The 11,897-nt window shown below is 49.0% G+C and overlaps 3 protein-coding genes and 1 pseudogene across 3 annotated transcripts; 2 read left to right on the top strand and 2 right to left on the bottom strand.

Moving 5' to 3' along the window:
• Window positions 1-59: 59 nt before the first annotated feature.
• Window positions 60-1,823, bottom strand: CNB01190 (expressed protein). Its single transcript, XM_568792.1, has 3 exons — window positions 1,693-1,823; window positions 1,127-1,628; window positions 60-1,074 (listed from the first exon to the last, which is right to left on the bottom strand). The coding sequence occupies exons 2-3, from the start codon at window positions 1,604-1,606 to the stop codon at window positions 136-138; spliced, it is 1,419 nt and encodes a 472-aa protein (XP_568792.1). The 5' UTR covers window positions 1,607-1,628; window positions 1,693-1,823; the 3' UTR covers window positions 60-135.
• CNB01180 lies at window positions 62-2,343 on the top strand (annotated as a pseudogene).
• A 1,103-nt stretch (window positions 2,344-3,446) lies between these two features.
• On the top strand, window positions 3,447-8,477 carry CNB01170 (hypothetical protein). The gene is made up of 7 exons (XM_024656461.1): window positions 3,447-3,973; window positions 4,044-4,904; window positions 5,212-6,625; window positions 6,678-6,823; window positions 6,875-7,194; window positions 7,245-7,592; window positions 7,644-8,477. The coding sequence occupies exons 2-7, from the start codon at window positions 4,187-4,189 to the stop codon at window positions 8,340-8,342; spliced, it is 3,645 nt and encodes a 1,214-aa protein (XP_024512115.1). The 5' UTR covers window positions 3,447-3,973; window positions 4,044-4,186; the 3' UTR covers window positions 8,343-8,477.
• On the bottom strand, window positions 8,414-11,865 carry CNB01160 (hypothetical protein). The gene is made up of 4 exons (XM_024656460.1): window positions 11,065-11,865; window positions 10,363-11,010; window positions 9,900-10,303; window positions 8,414-9,839 (listed from the first exon to the last, which is right to left on the bottom strand). The coding sequence occupies exons 1-2, from the start codon at window positions 11,842-11,844 to the stop codon at window positions 10,414-10,416; spliced, it is 1,377 nt and encodes a 458-aa protein (XP_024512114.1). The 5' UTR covers window positions 11,845-11,865; the 3' UTR covers window positions 8,414-9,839; window positions 9,900-10,303; window positions 10,363-10,413.
• Between the last annotated feature and the right edge of the window lie 32 nt (window positions 11,866-11,897).

Here is an 11,897-nt window from a genome sequence, read left to right as displayed (position 1 = left end):
GTCCACCGACCGAGATCTGACTGAGATGCATATGATGATGAATGATGCATGTCACTATATCACTACGAGTACAGTACTACTATTTATACAACCGGCAATCCTTCTAGAGTAGGTGATGAGTAATGACTTTTCTATCTACTGTTGTTCCTTCGCCTTCTCTCGCCTCACCCATTCCCATGCAACATCCTCCGCTGCAGTCTTTCGCCCAGTACGCTGCACCTCGGCTTCTTCTTGTCCTGCAATCAGCAGACCTTGACCAGCGATTACACCCACCACACAAGCCCATGCCTCTCCCAATTGTCGCCAAGTGCCCAGTCGTCCAATCCCAAGGCTGCAGAGGTTTTGCCAAACGCCTTGCAAGGTCGTGAGCTTGTCCATTAATTGCTGAACCGAGAGACCAGAGATGGCATCAAGCACTTGCGACCGAGTCGTGTAGTGCTCAGGCAGACCAAGGAGATCGGGAAGAAGAGCCCGAGAAGGGTGGTGGAGATGTCGGTGGATGATGGGGAACGTGGAAGGAGATGGGATAGGGAGCTCAACAAGAGGAAGATGTAAGAAACCCTTGTCGTCCTTGACAGGTCTCGGCAGCCTGGGAAGGTCAATGAACTCGACCTCTGAATCGCTATCAGACCATGACGATGAAGATGAAAAGGAAGCATCGGAAACATTTTCTTCAGTCTCGACAATAGCAGGGAGAGAGGTTGAGACAGCTGATGCTGAAGGTGTAGGGCGTTTGGGAGTAGGAATTGGTATTGACGTGGTCAGAAGTCGAGGCCAGTACGCGCATTGAGTAGCAAAAGCAAGACTATTGACTGCAACGACCGTGTTACCGTTTGACCCTTCTCCAGATTTGTAAGCGACAGCAAGTGCCAGATCTGGCTCTCGTCCTCGTGCTTTGGCGGCCCAATGTGGTTTGCGACCGTCGATAACCTCTGGAATGGCAAAAGCGAGAGTGGTGTCACGCAAGATTTTGGAGTCGGGGTGAGGAATGGAAGCATAAGGTTGGTAGGCAAGGGTAATGGTAGCAATGGAGGGAAGAAGAGGAACCATGCGGTCAAAGATGTACTGAACGGGCTAGAGCTGTGGTCAGCTACAACTCGCTTTCATCCAGAATAGTGAGACTCACAATTTCCTTGAGGTATTCATTATCAATGTATTCAATTGAAGGGAACCTAGGATAAGGCAATTTGAGAGGAACTCTGACTTGGCCAGGAACCGGAGCAGGAGGGTTCCAAACGGCTTTTCTTAACCTCTCCAGCCTCGCGCTTTCCACATCTAGCCTTTGGACCAACTTCAAGGGCAGAGGCCTGGTGTTACTCTTTTTGACGGCAGCCTTGGACCTGACACTCTTGGTTTGAACAGCAGCCTTTTTAGCTCGGGTGATGGAGGTAGATCGGTTGTAAGGCTTGTTGGAGTGGCGACGATAAGTGAATTTTGGAGCACGGCCAAGACCAAGGGCAGCAACCTTCTTTTTGGCCGGAAGAGTAACCCCGGAAAGTGAGGTACGCAAGGAAAGAGAGATGGCGTCGATATCGCTGAGGGCGATGTTAGGTGCGGGAGAGTTCTCCTTATTAGAAGAGACCGGAGGAGCAAGGTAAGTAGCCATGGCGAATGGATGGAAGGATGATCTAATGGAAAAAACAGCAAGTCAATAATGCTCCCAGCGACTCGATAACACCCGCCAAAACTCACGTTGAATGAAAAACAATAACTGTGGGGATAAAAGAAGCCCGAGTAGTGGTTAAAGGCGGCGTGCAAGGTCCTTGCGTCGTGAATAAAAGTGTCTGTAAGTGAAGGCAGTGGACCGTTAGGGGATGTGTTAGTAGCGGATGCTGGGCAGTTATGCATCCTGCAGCTCTCTCTTGATATATGCTCCGCACCCGACTTCAGTTGCCTCTCATGCGAAAGGTCCACTCATCCGTCAATGCGCAATCAGCGAAGAGTGGGCTGGAGTTGACGAGCAAATGAAGGCTTCAAAGGTCCTTTGTTTCAACCATGCACTCCCGGCAGCGGCGGTATATCTCCAGTGCAGAAGGGGCCTCCTCCGCCTTTCCACTTCTGTTCTCTCTCGTGGCACCGGGCGATTAAAGTGATGCATTGGTGTGTGATGCCTTTGTGTTGCCATCATCTCCCGTTTCGGCAGAGCGACAGGTGAAGTCTTGTTTGATGTGATGGTGAGACGGACGTGGAGGTATGCCGTCGGGCAAGCAGGAATGCATAGCGTGTTCTCTCCTTTGGCCCCATGAATCCTAAGCGACAATGCCGAGTAGCTGGCGGACGATGGTTTTGGTGAAGGGCAAGGCAAGCGTGGCAGAAGTCACAAACGACTTTTCCTGTCAGTGCGCGTCGTTTCATAGAGCAGGCTGATGTTCAGGTCCCTCGTGATGTGATTGGTTACGGATAAACAATCCAACACGCATCACCTTCAGCACTCAGGCGTCATCAAGTACTGGGCTGATATCCGGTCCCGCTGATACTTTCTTCTACCATCCCCTCCAGTGAACTGTGAATGCGTTGCGGACGTATCGGGCCATGTGTAGTGGGTGCTGGATTGGAGCTCTCATCACAGTTGCCATGCTTATTAAAAAATTGAGGGCGTAATGCACGCGATTGAAAACTGAAGTGACTTGGACGGATGTCGGTTGCAGCAAAATACAGCACTAATGATTAATAATTGCTGTTTAGTATATTTCTGCTTGACGGCAGCTTGTGTGGGGGCAAGGCCGTGCTCATCAAGCCAGTAACCTGTCCCCTCTTGGACACTTCGCAACGCATATCTCCGGAAGAGATCACATTGAGATTGTAATAGGACGGGTTAAGAAAGGAATACGACAAAGCCAGGCGCGACCCAAAACTAGGAAATGGAATCAAAATTGAACTGGAAGGAATTAGCCCTGAAAAATAAGAATTCCCATATTTGAAACGTACGAGGGATTGTTTGTACCATAATTAAATCACAACCTCCTCGTTGCGCCTTCCACATATATCGAGTAAAATAATGGCGATACACGTGTAACCACAACAACGGAGGAGGTCACGATGAGCAGTCTTCAAGTGTCAATCATGGAATATCATAACAAAACTTGTATATAGCGATGGTAGGGTTAACTAAAAGATGAACAATCCGCCGTTCCAATAATTTTATAGACACCGAAAGACCATATACATCATGTCATTTACCTACGCTGAAGCGCCTTCTATGTAAGAAAAGCAATGAAATGCGGACGATAATTTTTTTGATTGGCTGGAGAAATGTTTGACTAGTAGCAATGCTAGATCCGTGCCTGAATATCCATCCGGCTTTCTTCGGTGCAGGTCAGTAAGTCCCTGCCAAAAACGAACTTGCGGCTCCGCTTGTTCCTGTGCTTATACGATTTCTAATTTATGACATACGACATATAAGGAGGGCATGGAATATTCATGACGAGCTAACTATAGAGGCAATCGACATTCAGTGTGCTGCAAGCACTCTCTTTTTGCAAACACAAACATATGGCCACACACACAGTTACAGATTACAGATTGATGACAGACGACCAAGAATACGGTTCAGGGCAGCCGACGCCTCAAATGGATTACGTACCACATATCATTTGGCATCCGACTCAGGTTAACTCGGGTTTTACAGGCGTCTCTCCAATCCCGCACGTCGCACATCGTCGATCTTAATCCTGTTTTGGGAACTTGCATCACTGTCACCTCTCCAATCGTCTAAACTCAATCATCTATCTCACTTCTCTTTTTACCTTTCTCCATAGATAACCTCAAGCATTCGACCTTTTCGATTATCGCAATCGATCTCTTCATCGTTAGCTTAACAACAGCGCCTCTAATATCTTTTGGCAAGTGGCAGGAGGAATCCAGCACTTGGGCTTTGACAATCCTAGGGGAGTCATTACCTTGCCTTCGGTGCGAGCACTTGTTGTTCTCGTAACGGGTTGATTATATATATGGAGCTGGACGGTTGGCCAAGGTAAGTCATCGACATCAAAATTTTAAGGTGAGGAAGATCTTAACATGCTTCCGGTATTTCGCTCTCAAAGGCACCGCGAGCTCCACACATTGCATGTGCTGAGTTAAACTCTTTTTCCGGACGGTTTCAACATTTTGTCAAGCATTCCATCTAGGAGTATATCGCTCCTTCTTCTTCAATCCCGACATCCTTTTTTAAACCTTTTTATCCATCATGCCTTTATCCTTAACTGCGCGTTCTCTTACTTCGCCATCGGCTATGTCTGGAGAGTATCCTCAAACGCTATCTCTTTTAGTGCTCCTTCCATCAACCTCAAGCTCCCAAGCAGAGATTCTTACGCCATATCGGCCTAACCCTCTAACAACCAGATCATCCAGTCCCAAAGTGCCAACAGTACTGAGCTTGACAAAGAGTGGAAACGGAGACCAAGGAGGAGATGGAGTAGTGCATGCAGAGGAACTCAAGGCTAAGGTGATGGCAGGTAGACGACTAAGTCTCGGTTCAAGTCTGGGATCAGACATCAACTTATCGATAGGAGAGGAGACGATGTCTGCCAACGTCATCCCTGTTGGAATAAACCAGCCCAGTAGAGTGGCAACATTACATGACATGCCTCCTTTTTCGCCGATAGTGTCGCCCACTTCAAGCATCCCTCCTCCAATTACAAAAGACCCTTCCTCGAATTTGAACACGCCTCCTTTTGGTTACAGTTCACGTTCAGGCTCAGGTGGCGGCGCCCATTCACGTCGTCGGCGACCTCAGACAGCTTCTGGGACTGCAAACGACATAGCACCGGCCCTCATCAAGGAGACGGCCAATGCTAGATCCAGCCTGGCGATGGTAAGCGGAGCGGTCAAGGGGAGAGGGAAGGCGAGGCCCGGATGGGAAGCTGATGAGCTTGTGGGTCATCTACGGGAAAGCGGTTTGGAAGGTGAGTTGAGTGATTGCTCTTTCACTGTATTTTGTGTGGATGCGTCGCGTCGTCGATCTGTCGCACCCGATATTCTCCGCCGAGATCTGTGCGGGGATGAGAACAAGGTGCAGGATGGAAGAGTAAAAGTGTTCCAGGGCGGTGCCTGCCGGTGTCACTAATCACGCTTTGATGGATCGATCATTATCCGCCTCCGGCATCACCGGAACTTGCCTGCAGATCATCTTTTGTCTTTTAGCTTAGCTCTATCTACACTTTTCATGATCTCCGTTTGTTGAGAACGAAAGCTGACGCAATTTGGCGGCAGTCACCGTGGTCCACACTCTGTCCCATCTCACCTCCCTCATAGACCCTGCGGTCTCTCCCTCCGCCCACCCAATTATCACCCGCCCCGCAGACCCCGCAGAGCCTGTTACGCACGTAATCCTTGTCCCTCTCGCCGATTCCCCAGCCTTCCCTTCTCTTTCTCTGCTCTTGAACAGCGGCACAACTCCCTCGGCCGTTTGTTTCCAGCAAGATATCTTGGAAAGAGCTGTACGCGCAGAAGAGCAGTGGCTCAAAGGCGCTTTGGCACAGATCAAACGAGTGGCCGACATGTGTACAAAGCATCGGTCTCCCCTCTCTTCAGCAACGTCCACTGCTCGCCCTTCACCTGTTGCTTCTGGCCCTGGTAGTCCCACTGAGGCACCTGCGCCGCTTATCATCGCATACAGTGCCAACCCATCCCTTTCTCAGTCTGCGATATCGTCTTGCATTGCTGCTGGCGTGATTGGTGTGCTGAAGCCCCCGTACGATTTGAGCACTGCCGAGATGGTGCGCAGGATGGTCCAATCGTACAAGAAGGGCGAGCTACCTGTCGCTTTCCAATCACCCTTTGATACGTCCTCACCGTATGATATAACAGCCTCTCGTTTCTCAATCTCCCCCGGAGGAGGTTCTGACGAAACCACCACTGTTGTACTACCGCCGACTGCATTAGACATGGGTGCAGAGCATGAAGGAGAGAAGGTCTTAGCGGCAGCAATGGGTCCACGACAGGGTTCCAGCGAAGCTTGGAATTGGGCTCGGAATGAAAAGCGATCATCATTCTCTCAAAGAACGTCAACCTCGCGAGAGTCACAAAACGCTTCTCGCAAAGGATCCACTGTCTCAGGAATCGCTTTCGCCTCTGCTGATCCTTTTGCTGCCAGCTGTGCTTGCAATAGCCCCTCCTCTCAACATTTGCGACCGGATCAACAAACCCCGCCCATGTACCAGCAATCGCCAACTATGCCAACATACAAACACCCGGAAATTTCCCTACCGCCTGCTCCACAGTACACATACCCTTATCTGTTCTATCAAGCGCCATCTTTTTGCGTTTTCCATCCTGCTCCGGATCCGCGTAGGCGAAGTGTAGATATTGGTGGTTTGGCAGAGGCCATAAAGAGAGCATCTCGATTATACGAGGCTAGTCATCCCATTTTATCGGGATCACGAGCTTCAAGCATCCAGCCTCAAGGATTCAAACATGCACAAATGCACGAAGACTACTCCTTCCCTTCAGCCGCTTCACCGACATCTTCTGCGAACCCCAAATCATCCCTCAGTTCAAGCCAGGAGACACACTCAAGCGATGAGAATGACGCTTGGGGCAAATACACCGAGTTGGCAGAGCTCCTTAGTGCTATGTACTGCCACACAGGGACAACTATTGATATTCAAATGGAGGAATTTGAGAAGTGGGTACCATGAAAGTATTGACAGTCGAATCTCAGCTAATCTGTTGATCAGATTCTCCAACCCATTAACCCCAAAAAAGAGGTCGCAACTTGTCGAGCCGCATTATCTCCACGAAGATGATCTTTATCGAATGGCTTGTTTGATCTTTGAAGGGATTTTGAATATAGAAGGTCTGGCTGAACTTGGTCTTCAACAAGGTATGTCCATTTTTAGGTGATCTATCCGTTGTTCTAACGATGCCTGAATAGACAATGTCAACCGTCTTTTGTTCGCGATGCGAGCCATCTATCACGCGCCAAATCCCTATCACAATTATGTCCATGCGTTAGATGTCTTACAAGCCACATACACCTTCCTTGCGGATTTAGGTGTCGCACCGCCATTTGAATACATGCGCGAATGGGGTCCAAACAAGGAGATATGGCGAAGGCCATCAGAAAATGAGGATGAAAGAAGTGCTGGTACCAAGAGGGCAAGAGAAATTATGCGACCGCAAGATATTTTAGCTGTGCTGATTGCTGCTATGGGACATGATGTCGGCCACCCTGGTCTCAGTAATGCTTTCATGGTAAGTTGTTATTTTCAGCTCAAATCAGAGATAATCCTAACAGGAAGTAGAAAAACGCAAGAGTACCTCTATCGCAAGTGTATGAGGATAAATCGGTTCTTGAAAACATGCACTGCATGCTTGTTGTGCAGTTGCTCCGCAAATATGGTTTTGGCTTCTTGATTGAACGCACAAAATCCTCATCTGGGGAGCAGGCGGTGTCCAATCTGGATCAGAAGAGTTTCCGACAAGTCCTTTATTCGTCTATCCTTGCCACAGACATGTCGCTTCACTTTGCTTGGGTCCAAAGACTCAAGGAATTTGATGATAGGTTGAAATCTGGGGAGGCGGGTGCTGTAGAGGACGAGAGGATTTTGATCTGTCAAGCTTTAATCAAGTGTGCAGATATTAGCAACCCTGTGAGTCTTATTGAATCCACTGTCCGGCTCTCCTTTGACACTCATTTGCAGAGCCGACCAATTGACGTGTCGCAACATTGGTCCTCTGTTCTGCTTGAAGAATGGGCCAAACAAGCATCGCTTGAACAGGATCTTTCACTTCCAGTGTCAGTTGTTGCATCAGCAGACGCTGCGCTCCAGGCCAAGGGCCAAATTGGTTTCATTGATCTGTTCACGAAACCACTGTTCCAGGCGGTGTCTGATGCGTTGCCCGAGCTCCAACCTTATGCTGATAGCTGCATGGAGAATCAGACGATATGGAAAGCAAGACTGGCTGAATTGACGGAGAAGGAAGGCGAGGAAGGGGAGGCAGTGAGGACATTAATCCAACCGGCGGTGGAGGGCGCAAGTCAAGACGAAAGATTCAAGACCCTGTTCCCCTTGCTTCTCCCCACGCCGCTAGTCTCTGGCCTCTCTGGGCCTGAAGATACATTACTCAAGCGTTCTTCATCTATCCCGTCGCCTACAGCCGCCATGACGTCGTTTGCTCCTCACACGCCATCCATGTTCAATTTCGGCATTGATTTAACGGAGCAAACTGGTGCATCTCCTGCCGCCAGCGTCATGCGCGCAGTCTACCACGCAAAGCTAGTCGACCAAGGTTCGCGTTCGAGATTGGCTAGCTGGTCGAGAGGTTTCGTACATGGAGATTGGAACGAGCACAGGAGGATGTCGACGCCAGACATCTTGACCAGTAGTAACCATCTATGAAAAAGGGATCAAAATACGCACGGAAAATTTCCAAATTGAGGTACTGGAGGCACAGTTGTATGAGTATATTTGGTTGCTTCATCTTTGGAGTATATTTTGTGATTGTATGTAGCATATTTATGGATTTTTTTTCTCTCATAATTCTGGCAGCTAGTCTGCCCACGGACTCCTTGTGGTTAGGCCATCATTGCATCCATCCAACTAGGTGGCGTAGCGGCATCTTCACTCCAAGCGGTTGTTTCTTCTCCAAACTGAGCCAAAATCCCAGGCCCACTAGCACTGCTCTCAATGGACTGAATTTCGAGGACTTCGGGGACGTCATATTCTTTTCCGGGTCCATCCCAATTGGCCCATGGAACACACTGATGGGCTTGGCCTCTTTCCTCCCACTCTGAGTACTCCCAAACACCCCTCCTATGCTTCCCATCGGGCATCTCAGAAACCATATGGTCCCATTCGGCTATACTCATCTAACCATCAAGTGATTTTGCAGTCTCACCATCAGCTGACGGACCATGAAAGTTGAGTGAGGCTTGATGTTGGGCAAAGTTTGCCGGGGGAGCTCAAGGCGGTTAGATAAGAATTGAGAGATCAGTTCTAGTTTTCGGATCACATCTTCTGTAGCTGTGGAGGTTTGGACGATTTTGATGGCGGAGTGCCGAGGAGGCAAGCGGAAAAGTTTCGATCAAGCTACCGAGATATTCGAACGCTTCAATGCAAGGGCGGTGACACTCGTTGATAGGATAAACGTGAGGGATGTTGATGGTGGGCACCTTGATTTGGGACGTTTGAGATAAGGTGTCTTGTACAAGTTTTTACAGACAAGCTGGCAGTGGGAGATGGTCGCGGGGCGCCCTCCATCCAGACGTCGCTCTCCTTCTGAGGCATGATTAAGTCTGCCAGGGACAAAGTTACAGTAGGTGGCGGCGTCAAACCTTCCTTCTCCGTAGACATCTTTGACGTTTCGTCGCTTCTGGAACTCCCAAAATTTCGGGAACAATTGCTTAGCTTTTTAGAGACGCCGCTCTTCAAATCAGTCCATCCATTAAAACTATTCTTTCTAGTCTTATGTCCAGCTTGTATTAGAATTTCTTCTTGACTCTTGTCTCATCAGCTTACCCAAGCAAGATCCCCAAGCATCTGGTCGATAACGTCTAGACTGCAGAATCACATCGATGAGGTCATTATAAAGATTGGGCGCTACGACCATACCCCAGTCTTTGTCACTAAGATGTTGACCGTCTTTGGCGCCTAAGCGCACCCCACGTTCAATATCTCGACGTAGGCTCACGGTTCTGCTGAGATCACCTGTGAGGTAACGGGGAGACTGAGATAGAAGAGATTTATGCTCTTGGACAGTAAGATGGCGAGAACCGTAAGTGGACGTATAGGATGCGAGAGCAGACGTTTCCTCAAAAATGATGCGGCTACCAAGGATTAGACGATCTGTCGCCGGAATTGGATGCAAGGTTTGCAGGATGTCATTGCGGTTGTGCGCTAAGAAGCAAGAAGCAGTGAGTCAGTTCCATGGAGGTATGTTTCAACGAAGTCACTTACTCCTGCCTCGAGAGGTGTATGAGCTCATCATACCATTTTGCTTTTCGACGCTGGTAAGAGTCTTATCGGCCAATTTTGAAGCTTCCGCGAATAAACGTTTTGCATTTTGGGTGACGTCGGCGACGGTCGATTGTACAGTGGACACGTGGCTACTAGGTGTCCCCAATGTTGTTGAGGCTAAATGCTGGGATGTTCTTGCGCTTGGCGGATGTGTTTACTGACGAGGAACGAGTATGGACTCAACGTTATATGCCGCCCCACAAGAGCCCCATAACTGAATTTTCAGCACAAAGGATGACGGAAGTACTGAACTGGCCACCTATTTTACATTAGAAGTATGGAGCGTACTGCGAGTAGACTTCCCTCTGATGGAAAGAAGCAAAGAAAAATCATTTGGAAGCCGCCTGCAGTGTCAATCAGTCGCGTACTGCATCTCATGTCGTAGGGCGCATGTAATACATACAACAGGAACAAAGTCATACAACTTGAAGTTCTATAACGACATCTCAAGTCACTAAAAAGGCCTTGTTTTATCTTCCATTTGGAAAGGACTGTCGATTACCTGGCCCACATTCTCAAGCCACTGTTGTTTGTGTCCCTTTTCCCTTTCCCGCTCGTGTTCAGCGTCCCAAAAACTCTTTGGTTTGGGTTGACTCTGTGGAGGAGAAGCGCTCAACGGACTGTCCAAACTATGCTCATTCTCCAACCGCAGAGGCGAGAGATTACTAACGGCGCTATCCGGCCTTGTACCCCACGGATGCGACTTCTGCTCTCCTTCACCAGAGGAGGCTGTCTCGGGACTAAACGTCTGTCGTAAAGGAGACTGTGGTCGATGCACTCGAACAGTTGGCGCACGGTCAATTGAAGATTGGGCACGGATAATGCTCGGATGAGATGGAGAGCGAAGCGATGTCGGAGATGTCGCCGATGTAGGTGAGACAGGAGATGTGGGGTGTTCATGTGATGGGTTGTCGGCGTTAACAGGAGGAACAGAAACAGTATTGCGATGCTTTGTTCGGTTAGACTGAGGAGATGTATGGGTATGATTGAAGGATAGTTTGGGTGTGCCCAGATCATGATATGTCCTCAGTGTTTCTGACAGTTCATCCAGCTGCAATTCGTTAGCGATCGTCACCGGTCGTCAAAAGATCCACTACTATCCTACCTTTTCCATAATCTCATCCACACCTTTTTCTCGCCTCTGTAACCTATCCTCTATCCCTTTATAATCCTTCTTCTTGTCATCCTCTTCAATTCCACCCTTTTCCTCTTGTTCTAAACCATCATCCTCTCCCAACCCTTCTAGATTGAAATGCATCTTCCCAACTTGCTCTTGACCCTTGAGCACGGTCTCCAGCAGATGACGCAGCTTTCTGCTCATTTCACTTCCTTCTGCAGAAAGCTCTGCATTAAATACTTCAAAAATAGGCTGTTGGTGGACATCCTTGGGACCCCCATCGCCCTCTCGTCCCGGAGGTAGCGCAGAGGGCAAGAGGGGATGTGACTGATGTTCCCCGGGCGCTGAAGAGGAACGATGTAATGATGGACGACGGTGGTCGACTGTCCCTGTCGGTTTTATGAAAGAGGAGACATAGGGGTCATGGACGCTCGGAGGGGGAAGGTTGAGATGGGTATCGGGGGTTAGACTTGTCTGCCTTGGAGGTGGTGGGTTGGCGGACATGGGAGATGAGCTGTCTGAGAGGAAATTGAAGTCATCGTCTGAGAGCTTCTTTCTGTTCTCTTTGGCTGTTTGCGTTGTTTTCTGTTGTTGCTGCGGTTGCTGCTCCTTGCTTGTGTTGCTGGGTGGAGGAGGAGGTGCGAAGTCTCTTGCTGTGACCGAAAATCGGTGCGAGGACGTTGATTGGGGCGACTCGTGTATTGCAGATGCGTAGACTGGCGAGTGTGCTGCTGACCTTGGACGTACGGGTGAGTAGTATCCAAACATGATTTTCCTTGTTGAAATATCGAGAAACAGAGAGTGGAAAGAGGATATAGAAT

Source organism: Cryptococcus neoformans (assembly GCF_000091045.1).
Source record: "Cryptococcus neoformans var. neoformans JEC21 chromosome 2 sequence".
Lineage (NCBI taxonomy): Eukaryota > Fungi > Basidiomycota > Tremellomycetes > Tremellales > Cryptococcaceae > Cryptococcus > Cryptococcus deneoformans.
The sequence above is the reverse complement of the archived record's forward strand: the minus strand, read 5'-3'. Positions and strand labels throughout refer to the sequence as shown.